At 34.8% G+C, this 16,686-nt stretch overlaps 1 protein-coding gene across 1 annotated transcript in view; it reads right to left on the bottom strand.

Annotated features, from left to right (window-relative positions):
• The window catches only part of LOC110443521 (tonsoku-like protein), a 36,564-nt gene that overhangs the window by 15,895 nt on the left and 3,983 nt on the right, over positions 1-16,686 (bottom strand). Inside the window, exons 3-15 of the mRNA XM_021487788.1 lie at positions 15,945-16,337; positions 14,668-14,740; positions 13,884-14,055; positions 12,842-12,956; positions 10,992-11,137; positions 8,457-8,609; positions 7,471-7,596; positions 6,164-6,365; positions 4,410-4,492; positions 3,757-3,837; positions 2,332-2,568; positions 1,424-1,544; positions 85-232 (exon numbers count right to left, since the gene is read on the bottom strand). Coding sequence (XP_021343463.1) covers positions 85-232; positions 1,424-1,544; positions 2,332-2,568; positions 3,757-3,837; positions 4,410-4,492; positions 6,164-6,365; positions 7,471-7,596; positions 8,457-8,609; positions 10,992-11,137; positions 12,842-12,956; positions 13,884-14,055; positions 14,668-14,740; positions 15,945-16,337 — 2,050 coding nt within the window. The remainder of the gene's footprint in view (positions 1-84; positions 233-1,423; positions 1,545-2,331; positions 2,569-3,756; positions 3,838-4,409; positions 4,493-6,163; positions 6,366-7,470; positions 7,597-8,456; positions 8,610-10,991; positions 11,138-12,841; positions 12,957-13,883; positions 14,056-14,667; positions 14,741-15,944; positions 16,338-16,686) is intronic.

Consider the following 16,686-nt stretch of genomic DNA (forward strand, 5'->3'; position numbering starts at 1 on the left):
CCCTGTCCAGCATGTAACAGGACACAAACATATTTTTTTGTCAGGCCTAAGTGGAGTACTACAATAAAACTTGTGTTGGTGTACCTCATACTGAGGCTCTTTTTCGTTCTGGCCCTGACAGGTCTGGTGAGGGAACCAATGTCTGGTGAAGTATTATCTACACCCTTGGCCCTCCTCGACAGGAGAGATAACTGGGACGATAAGACCTCTGGAGATCTGCTGGCTGCTGGCCCTTGTAAGAAAATGGTTGATGTTTCATTAACAATGGATTTATGCAAAGTGCACACATTTTTTCCGGTACATTGTATATACAATACCACCCCCCCCCCCCCCCCCCCCACAAAAATAAAATCTTATTCCTTAAATAGTCTGGTTGTAGTACTTTTGAACATATATACTAGTTGAACTTCGAAGAGCTGTTTGAACGTGATTAAAGAAGTACTGAACATAGTTTTATTCTTATCTCTTAATATATGAGAGTATGAAATGTAACAAGAAGAATCTACTGTAATTTTGTACTATATTACTAGTCAAGTTTAATTATTTCTCTGATGTATTGAAAGGAAACATATGGCACTTAACCCATGCAAGCCAACAGAATACTTTAATAAATACTTAATTGTAAAGGAATTACATGCCTTTGCTGATATCTGTAAGCATACAAATAGCATCCGTTTGCGCATATTTGATTCATCTTACATAACAAACATAGACATTTCTGAATCCTTCTTGATGACTGGCAAATTTTGCTAATAGTGTAAATATAAACCAAATTTCATCAAAATCCACTCATATTTCAATTAGAGTTTTTGTGCTATCACTAATTCACAGAATTTGCTCAAATTCAAACTCAGCATTTGCCTGTCTTTTATATAAAAGTTTCATTAGAATCCAGTCACATTTGAGTAAGTTATTGTTCAGCTTTGTTTACCAATCAGACTACAGTATACTTAATAATTATGCAAAGATTTTCTCAACTTTGAACTTAGCGTTTCTTTCTGTAAACGGTAACCGTAATAAAATATTGACAAATTTTCGTCTTTGACTTGTCATATCTGATTATGTTATTGTGCAAAACTATAAACAATTAGCGCAAAGAATGTAAATTAATCATGAATGGAATTTGCTCAACTTACAACTTTCAGTCTTTTGATATTGAACATGCTTATTAAGTGTCATAAAAATTGAAAGATATATAAGCAAGTGCCATGTTGTGAAAACAGAAGTGAGGACAGACAGACAGCAGACTGATGCTCTCCGTACCATAATAGGTCCTGTCAAAATCACTGGCCAGCATAATCAATTCCACACTTAACTAAGTAAGCGAGCAATAAGAATTTGATAGTGGAGGACTCCTCTTGACTTTCCTTTATATCCCTGTAATAACGTATGCCAGTAATAATACTGTTTCACATCTATGTACCTCCACGGGCAGGTGAACTCAGCAATCTGTGTAGCTCCTCATAAGTCTTCAGTACATGGCTCTCCAAAGCATCTTCACATCTCTCCCTCCACTGCCTCAGACAGGACAGAGCTGTGTTACCCTGCATAGACAATAGAATTATCCTAACAGTCAAACCTGTTCATAACAACCACTCAGGGAAGTAGTAAACAAGAGGCGGAACATGCTATATTAAAAAACTTCTGAAACATTCTTGTATTGAAATGTATAAAAAAATGAAATGTAACAAGTAGAATCTACAGTAAGTTTGTACTATACATTGTATTACTCAATAAAGTTGAATTATTTGTGGGATGTAGTGAGAGGAGAAAACAACTTGTACTTTAATTACCCACTTAAACTTCAACCATCAAAACCAAAGACATTTCTTTGTTTAGTGTAAAAGTTTGATCAAGTTTCATCAAAATCCAGTCATAATTCATTAAATCATTTTGCGGAAACCATTGACCAATCAGTTTAGTGTGCCAAATAAATATGCACAGATTATGCTCAACTTAGCCTCAGTCTTTGTATACTGTCCATAATTTCTTACTTTAGTCAATATTGAAGGAAAGTAAAATGTAAATCAAATTTAATTTATGTATATTTTGGTTTAGTGACCTTTGCAAAATCAAATATGCTCTGTTAATTTTAGTCACATTTGCAGCATGGAGATTCGTATAACTGAGAAATCCAATAGGAAATTCTTTTGAGATTTAAATTTAAATTTTATAATATACTCGTATACTTCAATATATTGACCATTGTGAAATTCACTATCACTTTACTATCAAACATTGCCCAGTAAAACCTGCAGGTTATATTCTGAAGCAGAGAATTATATATTGATATGTAAGTTTCCCGTTCACTAGATATTCATTGCTCTGTACCTCATCATCCTTGGCCAGTTCGTTGGCCTTGTGATCAATCAAGACTCTCATCACATCCAGGTTGCCACAGTTGGCTGCATCTATGAGCGGGGTGACCCCTCCACAGTGCTGACCCCCGCGGTCATTGACTGCTGCTCCATGCTCCAACAGATAGCTTACAATCTCACTATGGTCATGGTTGGCTGCCTCGTGGAGCGGAATCCACCCACAGTAATCCCGTGGATTGACAGGGTGACCCTAGAACATACAAATTAAAAAAATCATACACACATTCAATGATGTGAAAAGAAATTGATTGTACAAATTTAAAAATATCTTTCTAGTTAAAATATCTGAATCGACACTGTGAATCAGAGCAGTTTTACCACAACATTCCCGAACAAGTTCTAGGCCTGCTGTATCCCGCTACATGTTTTGTCATAGGAGGCAACAAATGTTGGGCAACCTGCAGAATCTGGGGGGTTTCTTCTGACAAATGAAGATGTTGCAAGGACGTTTATTACCAAACAAAACAAATCTACCACAAGTTTTACTGTTACAGTTCTACAACAATGTACTTACTTGAAATTTGACCTTGAGGTAAATGTCAATATGATCTTATAATAGTAGACTGTTTTTATTAGAACCAGACAAGCAGTAAAACTGCATATTTCCTCTCATTTGTAATCAAGCAAGCTTTATATCTCTGTTCAGGTCCATCTAAAATAGCCAAAAATCTCAAAAATAGACCTGACTTAAAAATAGGTCTGCTCTGAAAACATTCCTTGCAGTTACAAATATGTATTGAGGGTAAGCAGGCTTCAAAAATAGTCTGCCTTGAAAATACCTCATTACCACGAACATTCTAGCTCTGTCGTTTATCTTTTAATCATATTATGTAATCTTCATAATACTGATTGAAAGATAGGTAGGTAATGAACTTGTCGTTTACCTTAGATATCATATAGTAACATAAATATCCATTTTGCATCTCTTACTAATAATTATAATGTTAAAATAAACAATTTTGATTTTTTTCATGCATAATGCAACCATCTGTTTGATTGTTTTGAAAATAATATGGACTTGAAAATAGGCCCGCTTTGAAAATACCATTAAAATTCCACACTACAAGAGAAAACAAGCTGCTACTTATTTTCTAGTTTTTAGGCCAATATCATCCAAAACTAAAATGATTATAGGATAGATAAGAAATATTACCAGATGGAGGCATGTAGCAGACATCCAGATACGTTCTAGATCTATGAATCGTATCAATTACTCGTCTCTTAAATTTCCAATTATGATATAATCATGCAAAATTGATAAAGTTTGTATTAATTCTACCAGATTATCAAAGAAGTATAGTCATTGCATATTTTTAAAAAAAAGGTAAATTTCATACCCATTCATGATAAATCTTGAATCAAATATTTAATACTTTACCTGCTCAATAAGCTTTTTCACTTTTTTCAGATTTCCTGATATGCAAGCTTTGTGTAAGGCAGTTTCACCCTTTTCGTTTCTCTGCGAAAATTGAAGTACAATTACATCAATTATACAGCAATAACTCTCTGAACATAACCTTGCATCAGTGATTTTATAAATATTGAAAATTGGGTGTAGTACTGCATCATTTCAGGAAAATGTACATTATACTAAGGTAAGCAAGATAACCTCTGAATATGTACATTACAATGTGTCTATGTAAATAATATTTGGTGTGTATTATATCCCGTGTGACCATCAATATGACCCGGAAAAAGATATAATAATCTGGAAGCATAAAAAGCTATTCGGATTGATATGATTGCCTATGCCTCGCTTTGACCATCAATGCACATATCAGAGAAACGCAAAAGTCAATGGACCATGAAAGGTAGGCCGCATCCAGCATTTGATGTATGTGCCGAGATGGACTACCTAAGATGCATGTATGGTGCAAGTTTGGTTGGTCTAGCACTTATACTTTCAGAGAAACTAACTTAAACGCAAAAACTTCATGTTGATGACTTCGTTGCGGTGAGACAAAAATGATATTTCAGTTAAATGTGATTATCTTGTGTTGTAATGTGACTACCCTGGCTGGACAGACTTACCTTTGTTGTCAGTCTCTTGGCTACACCACGGACTGGCACTGTTACCCTCTTTACAATATTTTCTTCATCGCTGGAACTATGCTCTAAAACCATTGAAATAGTCAGGGATGAAACTAGCCCTTAAGTTTGTTTACAATAAGCTAAGGCCATGGTTTTCTATTCTAAACAATATGACAGAAACTACTGTAGTCAATCTCATAACAAAAACAGTCATAATGTACTTGTAGTGCGTCTCATATAAAACAAATTCCTTCAGTGTTTTGGAAAATGGCAACTTCAACAAATGCTTGATTAAACAGTTTTGATCTGTAGAAAAGAAACAACACATCAATATTTGATGCTTTAAGAGTTTATATGACCATTTCCATATCCTACTACATATCAGTCCAAGACTGCCATATCAGCCCGAGGGCCGATATATATGGGTCAAAGGCTGATACAGAGTAAGACTAGAATTTTGTTTTTGAAAACAAAAACATATCTCTCCCCTTATTAGCCAATAGAAAAACTCTGGTATATAAACAAAGGGTCATTCATATCGCTTTATATAGTGGGGCCCCGAGACCCGAATTTAGAATTTGACATTCCTATTTACCCAAGATACATTAAAACTTTAGTTCAAGTTTGGTCAACGTATGTGAAACTAGAACACTGACAGGTCAGTAAGGGCCCCGTCTTGTGGCAATATATCCTCCATAATCATCAAGAAGCAAATCTGTCCATATAGCTGAGCTTGAAGTTTGACATTTGGACTTCATAATAACATACAAAAAATGTTCATCAGTAAAAAGATACAATATCTGACCTTGAAATTGACCCAGTGACTTTGACCTTAAGTCAGTTGACTCCTTGTTAAATTCTAACCAACTTTGCTTCATAATGTCATAACAAGATGTTAATCAGTGAAAAGATACAAAATTTGACATTGACCTTTGACCAAGTGACCTTGACCTTTGGTCAAATGACTCCTTGTTTAATTCTGACCAACATTGCTTCAAAGTGTCATATCAAAATGTTCATCAGTGAAAAGATACAAAATTTGACATTGACATTGACCTTTGACCGAGTGACCTTGACCTAATCTTCGATAGGGGCCCTAACAGCATGGAAGTTATGCTGTGGACAAACTTCAGTATTAAAATTAAACAAAGGGCCGTAACTCTGTAAATAGTGACGCAAGATACCTAATTCCAGTGCATTGCACACCTTCTGTGAGTGATGCAGGTATACTTTAAGTTTGATTAAGATATCTTGAATGGTTTAGAAGTTATGCCGTGGACAAACTTTGGTAATAAAATTAAACAAAGGGCCATAACTCTGTATATAGTGGGGCACAACACCTAGTTCCAGTGCTCTGCACACCTTCTGTGGGTGATGCAGATATACTTCAAGTTTGGTTAAGATATCTTTAAAGGTTTGAAATTTACGGGCCAGACAAGAATTTACTGAAAATGTGCATTTATTTGACCTTTGACCTTGAGGTGAAGGTTACAGTGACATAATTCCAGTGCGATAAAACACAATGAACAGCATAGCAAATCCAGCGAGTACACTACCAGTTTGGAGTTTGATTTTGTTGAAAAGGGTTGAACCAGAAGTCAGGCAGATATGGCATGTACCGGATGGGATGGATTGGTCCGAGATATGGCCTATGTTTAGCTAGCAGCATCACACATGAAAAACAACCCATTCACAGACAAGTATATGATAAAACATTCTAATCCTCATTGTCAGTCTCAATTGTATTGCTGTACCTGATTCGGTCAAGTCATCGATGCTAAGGTTGCCGTCATCCTCCGTATCATCAGACCTTTGTGAGTCACGCTCTTCCTCCGACAGCTCATCGTCACTAGTCACATTGTACTTGTCCTTCAACCGACGACACTTTTCTTCTATTTGTTTGGTGGACTGTTTATATGCTTTCTGGACCTCAACCAGAGACTTCAGGACAAACACCTAAAGAATAACATCACAGTAATTGTTTACAGGAACGTCAGAACAAACACCTAAAGTAAAACATCACAGTAATTGTTTACAGGAACATCAGAACAAACACCTTAAGTAAAACATCACAGTAATTGTTTACAGGAACATCAGAAGCTACGACTCCCACCCTTAATAGTGTGTTTTCACCCTTCAAAATGAGCGTTGACTCTATGGTTTTGAAGGACAGGTCAATTTAACATGCATTTTAACTCCCCAAAATTCAGGAAAAATTCAATTTGACTTGTGAAATTATTAAATATCTCTGGTAAAATTAAAGCCCTACCTAAAGTAACATGTCACAACATACACCTATGGTTAAAATTACAACATACACCTATGGTTAAATTACAAAATACACCTATGGTTAAATTATAACATACACATATGGTTAAACTACAACATACACCTATGGTTAAATTACCACATACACCTATGGTTAAATTACAACATACACCTATGGTTAAATTAAAACATACACATATGGTTAAACTACAACATACACCTATGGTTAAATTAACACATACACCTATGGTTAAATTACAACATTCACCTATGGTTAAATTACAACATACAGCTATGGTTAAATTACAACATACACCTATGCTTAAATTACAACATACACCTATGGTTAAATTCCCACATACACCTATGGTTAAATTACAAAATACACCTATGGTTAAATTATAGCATACACATATGGTTAAACTACAACATACACCTATGGTTAAATTAACACATACACCTATGGTTAAATTACAACATTCACCTATGGTTAAATTACAACATACCCCTATGGTTAAATTACCACATACACCAATGGTTAAATTACAACATACACCTATGGTTACATTACAACATACACCTATGGTTAAATTCCCACATACACCTATGGTTAAATTACAAAATACACCTAGGGTTAAATTATAACATACGCATATGGTTAAATTACAACATACACCTCTGGTTAAATTACCACATACACCTATGGTTAAATTACAACATACACCTATGCTTAAATTACAACATACACCTATGGTGCCAATAGAAACATCTTTTTTTATAATTAACACTGTACCTGTAGTTTACGATGTTTAGCATCTTTTGCACAATGAAAGCCTTTGACTAGAGAATCGCTGACAACATCATATTTATCTCCTCTCTGTTCCTGACATTCAGCTATGTTGATCCACGTTCGACACATCTGAAATGAAATTTAATAAAAAAAAAAAAACATATCCTTAGATTTTATTCAAAAGTAGATTTCAATTTATCCCTATCACCATAATTAGCCAGAGATATCCACACTTCCAATGAGGGAAAGTTATCTCTGTCTAACTCTAGGGTAAGGTATGGGGAATTCCCCTGTCATAACAATTGTATGACTTCACGTCAACGATAGCAGATCACAGATAACTCCAATTTGCTGGAAATTACAAAATCAACATTTTCATTTCATCATATGATTGGATGCGAGAGAAAAATAACCATTCCCCACTATAGGAAGAAGACAGACTTTCAGACAGAAAAAAATCAACAATTGGGGCAAGATTCCTATATATAAATGTATGGCCCTCAGTAAAGCCTTTGCCGAGACATTTAAGTCTTTCCCCTTGGGTTATTTTTTTCTTTCTTAACCTCAACGTGGGGAAAGATTCTAATAGTCTACAAATTCCATACATATTATGGGACCTGCAACTGGAATATAAACAGGAAAAAACAGGCATACTGATATATTGCAAAGTAGTGAATGCCAAACAGATTCAACAATTGTTTCCTCATGTATATAGCATTTCTCCTTTAATCAATTATGAACTTACTGTAATACTCAATACACTATCAAGGAAAATTAATGTAGTTGAAAAATTATGCAGCCAGAGGAAAACTCCAATTGAGAGAGGATTGTTATTATATAAAATTAAAGAAACTGTTCAATTAGAGCTCTATTTGAGCATCAAATCAGTAGTAACAGATCTATATCTGGCAAGTTGCGATAATTACAAACTGTATCTTGTTTACGTCATTTTAAGGTTGCCATGGTAAATAAAGTGACATAGAACAAACCTGCTCCTGGTCATCCTTGCGACACATCAGTTCTCTGTTATAGTACTCTATGGCCTGCGTGAACTGTTTATCATCGGCATACGTCTGGGCAAGAGACACGTAAATCGGGATCATCTCCTTCTTAGGTTTCTGCATGGCTTCTGCACAGGTCAACTACAAACAGTATAAGATCACTTACAAAAAAAAGGTCACAATCATATAACTGGTTTTTTTTTAATATTTCTTTTTAGGATAACATAGACTTGTTTCAATACCATTTTCCATTACCAACTTTCACAAAAATCCTTAAATACTTCTATAACCACTACACAGCCCTTTACCAAATCTGATCATTTTGAAATGTTACACTTGCCTTTTTGAAAGCCTAGAATTTATACAGGGTCCCCAACAGCCGTGTGGTAACTTTCATAACAAACAGGAAGTTACAAACCTTATTTGCATTGCTGTAGTTCTGTACCATATACTTACAAAAATTATGCGTAATTATACATGTATGTCTCACCTGTCCCTGCTTTGAGCATAAGATTCAATGTGTCAAACATTGTAAATTTGAACTGAAGTTCGAAATTTTACATTTTATAAACAAGTTTGGCAATACATCAACATGAAGGTATAAAAGGCACAAGTGCTAATTGTAATGGGAGCTGGCCATTACAGATGTCCCCCACACTAACCGTGCATTCAGAAAAACAAATGTAAATAGGTGAAAGGAAGTCATGTACATATCAAATATGAGCAAAATCAAAATACATGTGAATTTCGACCAATCATGCAGAAGCCATTATAATAAGACCGTCTTGTCAGATCAGAAAACGAATGCCACGGTTGAGTTCACTGTGCAAAAATACACATACACACAGATTTTTAGCGAAATAGAACAATAACTGAATTTCGACTAATCAGAAGAAAATATAAAGTGGCCATTTTGTCAATCAGAAAACGTATGTTGCGGCTGAGTTCGCAGTGCCAATATACATGACTTACCAAATTTGATTGAAATCCAACAATAACTGAATTTTGACCAATGTTTGTTGACTGATTCCGTTAAAACATTGACGTTGTAACCCTTAAGATGGTAATGATCATCCCAACTTACAGTCTAAGTTTAATTAGTCTAACACTTTAAATGTTTGAGATACAGCATATAACACACAGCTAAACATTCAGCATATAATGCATGATTTGAAATGAACTATGTCTCAAATAACTACAGTCTAAGTTTAATTAGTCTAACACTTTAAATGTTTGAGATACAGCATATAAAACACAGCTAAACTCAAAAACCTTAACATTAAGGAAGATGTTGTGAAAGTCACTGGACCGCAAAATGTAGACCACATTCATTATATCATGCATGGTTTATAATCCATGGGTTATGAATATAAGACGCATGTATGGTCCAAGTTTGGTTGGTCTATGCACTTATACTGTTGGAGAAACAGAGCTAAACACAAAAACTTAACATTGATGAAGATGCTGTCAAAATCACTGGACCAGGGAATGTAGGGCACATTCGGCAACTGATGCATGGATTGAGGTAAACTATATAATTAAGACGCATGTATGGTCCAAGTTTGGTTGGTCTAGCACTAATTCTTTTTGAGAAACAGAGCAAAACACAAAAACTTAATGTTGACGCCACCATCGCCGCCTGAAAAGTAACACCTAAGTCGCGCCTCCGCAACATCCATCGCAGGCGAGACAAAAAGAACCCCCAGGTCTTACCAATTTTATTGTATGCTATGGACTCAACTTTTAAAAAGACAAGAGCTGTCGGAGAACAGCATAGCTCGCCTATGTATGTTATTATAATACTGCAACTATCAATAGAAACACATGTATAGTAAAACGTTGATATAGTGCCTGTCATTTTATTTGCCACCTCACTTACCACCAGGATATTTCAAGGACCGTTAAATGTGAAGAAACATTTATGTAAAGTGATTGTTAAGAAATTAACTAATTCCAATAAAGCTAAAATATGAAAATATGGTTCAACACATTGCTAACACTCAATACAAATACTTCAACCTTATAATAGACAACAGCCTATTGATGATGGTGGTCCAACACTACCCAACAAAACTTGCAAAAACTTTAACCTCAAATTTAACTAAGTCCAATTAAGCTGTTTTTGGGCCATAAAATATGAAAATATTGCCCAGAACATTGCTAACACTCCATATAAATGCTTCAACCTTATAATAAACAACAGCCTATTGATGGTGGTTGTCCAACACTTCACAAAAAAACTTGCCCAAAAACTTTGACCTCAAATTTAACTAAGTCCAATTAAGCTGTTTTTTGGGCCATAAAAAATGAAAATATGGTCCAGCACATTGCTTCCTCTCGATATAAATGACTTAATCTCATAATAGACAACTGTGTATTTAGTGTGATGGACCTAAAACTTTAACCTCGGAAGGTGGGACGCCGATGCCGGGGTGTCATTAGCCCCCCTATTCTTCAAATAGGCGAGCTAAAAAGGCTAGTGCAAACAGTTAATATTGTTCTGCAAAATGAATTCATGTTTACCATTGAGGAGTAATACTCCAATGCTTGCTTGAAGTTTCCAATTTCAGCAGAGCAGTCCCCCATTGTTTCATACAGTTTTAGCTTCTTAACAGGTTCTCCTTCAGGCAAATCACTTAGTGACAATGAAGCATCTTCCATTTTGGACACTAAAATGAAAAACTAAACTGATCCACATGCTAATGACAGAATCAAACAATCCCTACTAAGTAGTTTAATCAGGATGTCTTTATTAAAACAGTATTAATGTTATGGTCCGGACAAGTCTTTACAAAAACTTATTTATATCTCACTTTAAGGAATTCCATGTACAATACATATTTTTGGGGAATTAAAAAAATAAATTTGTATGACCTTTTACAACATATTTTTCCAGTTTTGATGCAGTTTATAAGTACATCCTATGGGGGCCACTTTCTGTTCCAAGTCTAATTAAATGGCAAAAACCTTCCATATGCAGACAGTTATAATTTTATTCACTTTTTGCAAACCATTTACTTTTATATACTGACAAATTGGCTGATTATTGTAGATTACTAATATGAAAATCAATATTTTTCACAGAAATATCAACAAATAAAAATTGCATTTATTCATATTCCATTTTGCCATAAAATTCAAATTTTTGTACTCCATTTTGCATGGTAAATATTAATGTTGGAAAAAAATATTTGTATAGCAAATTATATCAGATATAGGTGAAAAACCACATCTATTTTCTTGTAAAATCTCTTTGCAACACAAAAAACATAATAAATCAGAATTTTACAGTCTGAATTTTGAAAAAAAAAGTATACATGTAGTTCCGACACCCCTACCCTCCCAGGTTTTACCAATGTTGTCCATTTTCGACAGTTGTCACAATGAGTTGTCTTGACATCAAATAATTGAAAGTAATGTTCTCAAAGCACCATAATTGTCTTGATACATCTTCTTACAATACAAAGATATGCATACATCAATCTCTTACTATGTCAATTTCGAAAAATAATGATATTATAGCCCCCATTGTGTTTTGTCAATTTGGTCAATCACGTACAAATCTAACGAGACCTGTCGCAAAAACAAAAGTAAGGGAAACTTTGTATTAGACTATATTAACCAAACATAACTAAAAAGGACTAACAATTTCACCATAAAAAGTTTTTTAGGGCGAAACAATTTAGTGCCAAACGACCCAGGGCGAACAGGATTTAGGACGAAATGATGCCCGACAACCATCTTTCCACCCTCAACGTTCTGCATGTCTACCTAGTTTCAAGTTGTTAAAAGGAGGACAATCGTCATTTTCACAAATCCCTTCCCCTTAACACACATGTCCACCGCTGTAAATTTTCTTAAAACAAACGCGCAAATAACGAATAGTCGCCATTTGTTTACAATTAGGGTTTCCCCAACTCACACGAAACACAATTCACACGAAAATTACGTCACGATTATGGGGAATTCCCTAATTTTATTGGTTAATGTGCTGACCCAAACTGTATGGCTTTTACAATGTTAAATCTAGGGTTGATTTTGTACATCTACCTGATATTTCAAACTGTTTTTATAAAACTCTTTCCAGTCTGACTATGTGCTGTAATATCTATTTATAGTATATCTGTCTAATGACCATAGCTTAAGTTAATAATAATAATGGCCATGATTCTGATGAAGCATAATAAGATTTATAGCACAAGTTTCTAAATTGTTCAAAATTTAGTTATTTTTCTTACATTAACATATACCTTTAGTTACTTTAACAGACAAGATAATTTCTTTGTAGTTAATAACTGTGAGGGGATGGTTTTATTAAGCAGCAGCCTATTTATTTCTAACTATTGAAAAAATTCTGCTGATATCAGTCAAACCTGCTTTGAATATCCTGAAAATCCTGTCTTTCTCCTCCTGTGTCAGAGCTCCAAGCTTGTAGGTTTTCTTTAATGCATGTTTACTGCTGTTGTAGTCTCCCAATAACAAACTTATCTACAACAGGTCAATTAAAACTCATCTACCACATCATTACAAATTCCTGCTGTTAAGATTGCATCAAATTTCAAATACAAACAATATCCTAAATAAGCCAAAAAAAAATTGATTACTTGGTTCTCAGGCCCGCGTGCATTTCATTTTTGGGCACCGCATTGGTGATTTTATCGTGAAAGTAATAAAAATAAAATTGTGAATGCGCCAGCTGCCATCTTAACAAAAAATCCGGAAAATTGGTCTGCATGTCGTTTTTACTCGCTAGTCACCCAAGTCCCAAAAACGTTTGAATAAAGATAAGGATTGATATATAGGCAAGCATTAAAATGATTATGACTAATTAGTCTTGTGTACAAATGGCGCTCATTTCGGTACAAATAAGGAATGGGGGTTCGTGATTCTCGTCTGGAACATCGTGGGGGGATTTTCGGAGGCTTGCTCTATGACGTGTCTCTACACAACTATAAAAAGACAAGGTAATGCCCACAATGAAGGTTTTACAAACTACACAATAACAAAAAAATCGCCCTTGCCTCGTTTTTGCCATGTAAAATGTAGAGAAAAAAAATACCTCCCAAATATTCATTAGATCTTATAGCAAGTGTAATGTTCTTCTAATGAAACAGCAAGGCAACACTATCAATGATATGACATGTCACCTTAGTTGGTGATTTTAACATTTCCTTACTTATGTATCTATGACTTATTTACAAACTATGGAAAGTCACTTATTCATAACCAATATAGGCCTATCAAGGTTATGATTTTAAGAAGAAGTCCTAAGAAGGGCTTGTTCTATGGCAAATCAATTGGCCTTTTGAAAAATTCACTGACCTTGTCAAGTGGTTAAGTGACTCCTGGAGTCCTGGCTCAGTCAAAGTAAAACAATCCTCTTTATATCCTACAACTATACCATTCTGAACTTACTATAGCTTTTTGTGAAAAGACTTCACTCTCCAGAGATTTATCCTTGAGTTTTATGGCAGACTTGTGTGCGGCCTCCAGATAGCGCTGGGCTTGGCTGAGGTTACCTCCCCTTTGGTACATGCTAGCTAACGAGACCTGGCATCGATACAAATCACTATGCAGGCTGTGCTTTCTACAAAATAACAACAGTTTACACCTATATAAGCATAAATCTTACAGAACTGTTACCCTATAAAGCATAGCATTCTTGATAAATGATGATGGTTAAAATCATACAAAATTACGCTAAGATTTTCAACGCATTATCATTTGCAGGTCCACATGACTTTATCTCTATAAATGTTCCATTTGAAAGTTTATAAACCAGCATGTCTGCATTTATAAATAAACACCCTTGTTGTTTATTCAGTCTAATGTATTAGTATGAAATACATATAAATATTTCACACATACCTGATTATTGTTTTTTCATGAATTATCAATATTAGGCCTAAATATATAACCGACAGTCAATGCAAAAAGCCTATCATTGCAGTGTTTGCACTAAATATCCAGACCATTATCAGCAAGGAAAAAACCAAAATCACATATGCAAAGGACACATTTTTTCTTCAGGTTATTTCAATTACATTCCGAGGTGTTACCAGATTAGATGCCACTTTTGAAAAGGCTATTGTCAACACTGAAGGCCAATTTGCAATCTGTCTCCTAAATCACTGGCTTAATAATAGGACATTTAGGTGTATTACTACTGGCTATCTAGTGGAGCCGACTTCATACATACTGTGATATACTGATAGCTTTCTTCATGAACTCTGCACATTGCTGGAGATCACCGGAGCTGTCAAACACTAGACCTGTAAAAAACAACACAACATATATATAAATTTACAGAAGAACAAAATTTCAAAATATTGTTAGATCACAATTAAGCACAAAACTGTTGATCATATGGACAGTTTTAAGATATTTCTCTTTAAAACACAGTTCTTGTCAAAAGATCAGCATCAAATTATTTCATTTTGTGATGAAATTTCTTCTACTCAGTATTTTAACCGTATTTCAGTCTCATGTTTTCATAACTTTATGAACAAGTATTGAATAAACAAGAGGTTAAAACGTCCTTGGTATCATTCACCTGTTATTCAATGTATGTTCATGGCAATGGAATGTTTTAAATAAATGTTATGAATTCAGCTGCATTGCATCAATTTAAGATCACATTTATAACCTGTCAGTAAACTCAATGCAAAGTTAGGTAGGAGGGGGGTTCAGTATTTCTTCATGCAGAATTAACTCTGTTGGTCCAGGCATGCTTGATACCAAATTAGATTCAAACTTTAGGATATGAGCCATATTTAAAGAGAATAAACACTCAGTTTTCTCTTTTATGCCCTTCTGCTTCCAATTAACTAAGCAGTAGTTGATCCCCTTAACCTATAGGTGTGCATTACACCAATTCAGTCTTGAAATATCAAACCTGAGCAAATATCTCCAGTCAGACAGTCTGTGGCCAGTTGGTTTGGTCTGCAGGCAGGTTAGGTTATGTCTACTTGCCCAATATACCAGACAACCAGTGTCTTTTTTTTTTACTGAATATAACTATAATCACATCATACCGTTTTCACTACATATCAAATATAAATGTACAAACAAAACAAATTTCTGTTTAAAAAAACATTTTGAATGCATATACTATAACCCGTACCTGTATGTAAATTATTTTGGGGTCGGTGTAATTCACCTCTAACTCCAGGCTAGTACTTTTTCAAATCAACTTGCCCCAATCAAGGTTTTAAGTACTCTGCAGACAAGTGGTAAGACATGACTTTCATTAATTCAGCTCGCAGAGAATACCAATCCACAATGAACAAGTACTTCCCTTCAAAATATTTACCCTATTTTGAACCACATTATCTGTCCCCAGTGCCCCATACGCTTCAGTTATACAACACTGTAACCTTTTAGTCATATATATGATATCACTTTTATTGTTTACTCTAATTTTGATCAAATTTTTAAACAGACTAGCACTAGTATCTAGTACATAGAAAGACTTACCAAGATTGAGGTACAATCTCGCCTTCATCTCCATGTACTCCACATTTTGAACAGAGCTCTTGAGTTTTTCACACACCTCCAAACTCTTGAAGAATGCATCCTTAGCACGTTTGATGGACCCTTCTCTCACACTTTTCCCTTTTGACGTTTCAATCTGAAACAAATATGTTCTGCCAATGGTGGCCCATGCCCTCTGCTCCTCCAGTAGGTTCTGACAGGACTTTGCAAGGTTGAGATGGCGCTGCTGAAGCTGTAGCGCCTCCTCATACCTCTCCTGTCCGCAGTAGCATTCTCCAACCTTACGACATGCTACAGCACATCCAATTCGGTCATGGAGAGCTTCATGGATGGCGAGCTCAGCCTCATGCTCTACAATGGCTTCCTCATACCTGGCTGAATTGATACAAAGAAAAATAATCATAGCTTACAAGATTTAAAGCTTAATTTAGGTTAATTTATCCATTTTTTTGTGTATTTTTTTTTTATATTCTTTTTTTTTCGCAATATATGTAATATGGTATAATTACAATCACACATTTCATATTATATATTCATACTTCACACGACTCATATAAACTCTTACTTATTACATCAGTTGATATACTTGACGCCAGTACATGTAATGGTACACATTAATTTATTCATGTTTTATTTACATTATGTATTAATAGATAATACTAGCATGGAACATCTTGCTGTAACAAAATAGCAATACATGTACTATAATATAACGTTAAGTTGC

The sequence above is a fragment of the Mizuhopecten yessoensis genome, unplaced genomic scaffold (genome assembly GCF_002113885.1).
Source record: "Mizuhopecten yessoensis strain PY_sf001 unplaced genomic scaffold, ASM211388v2 scaffold1961, whole genome shotgun sequence".
Classification (NCBI taxonomy): domain Eukaryota; kingdom Metazoa; phylum Mollusca; class Bivalvia; order Pectinida; family Pectinidae; genus Mizuhopecten; species Mizuhopecten yessoensis.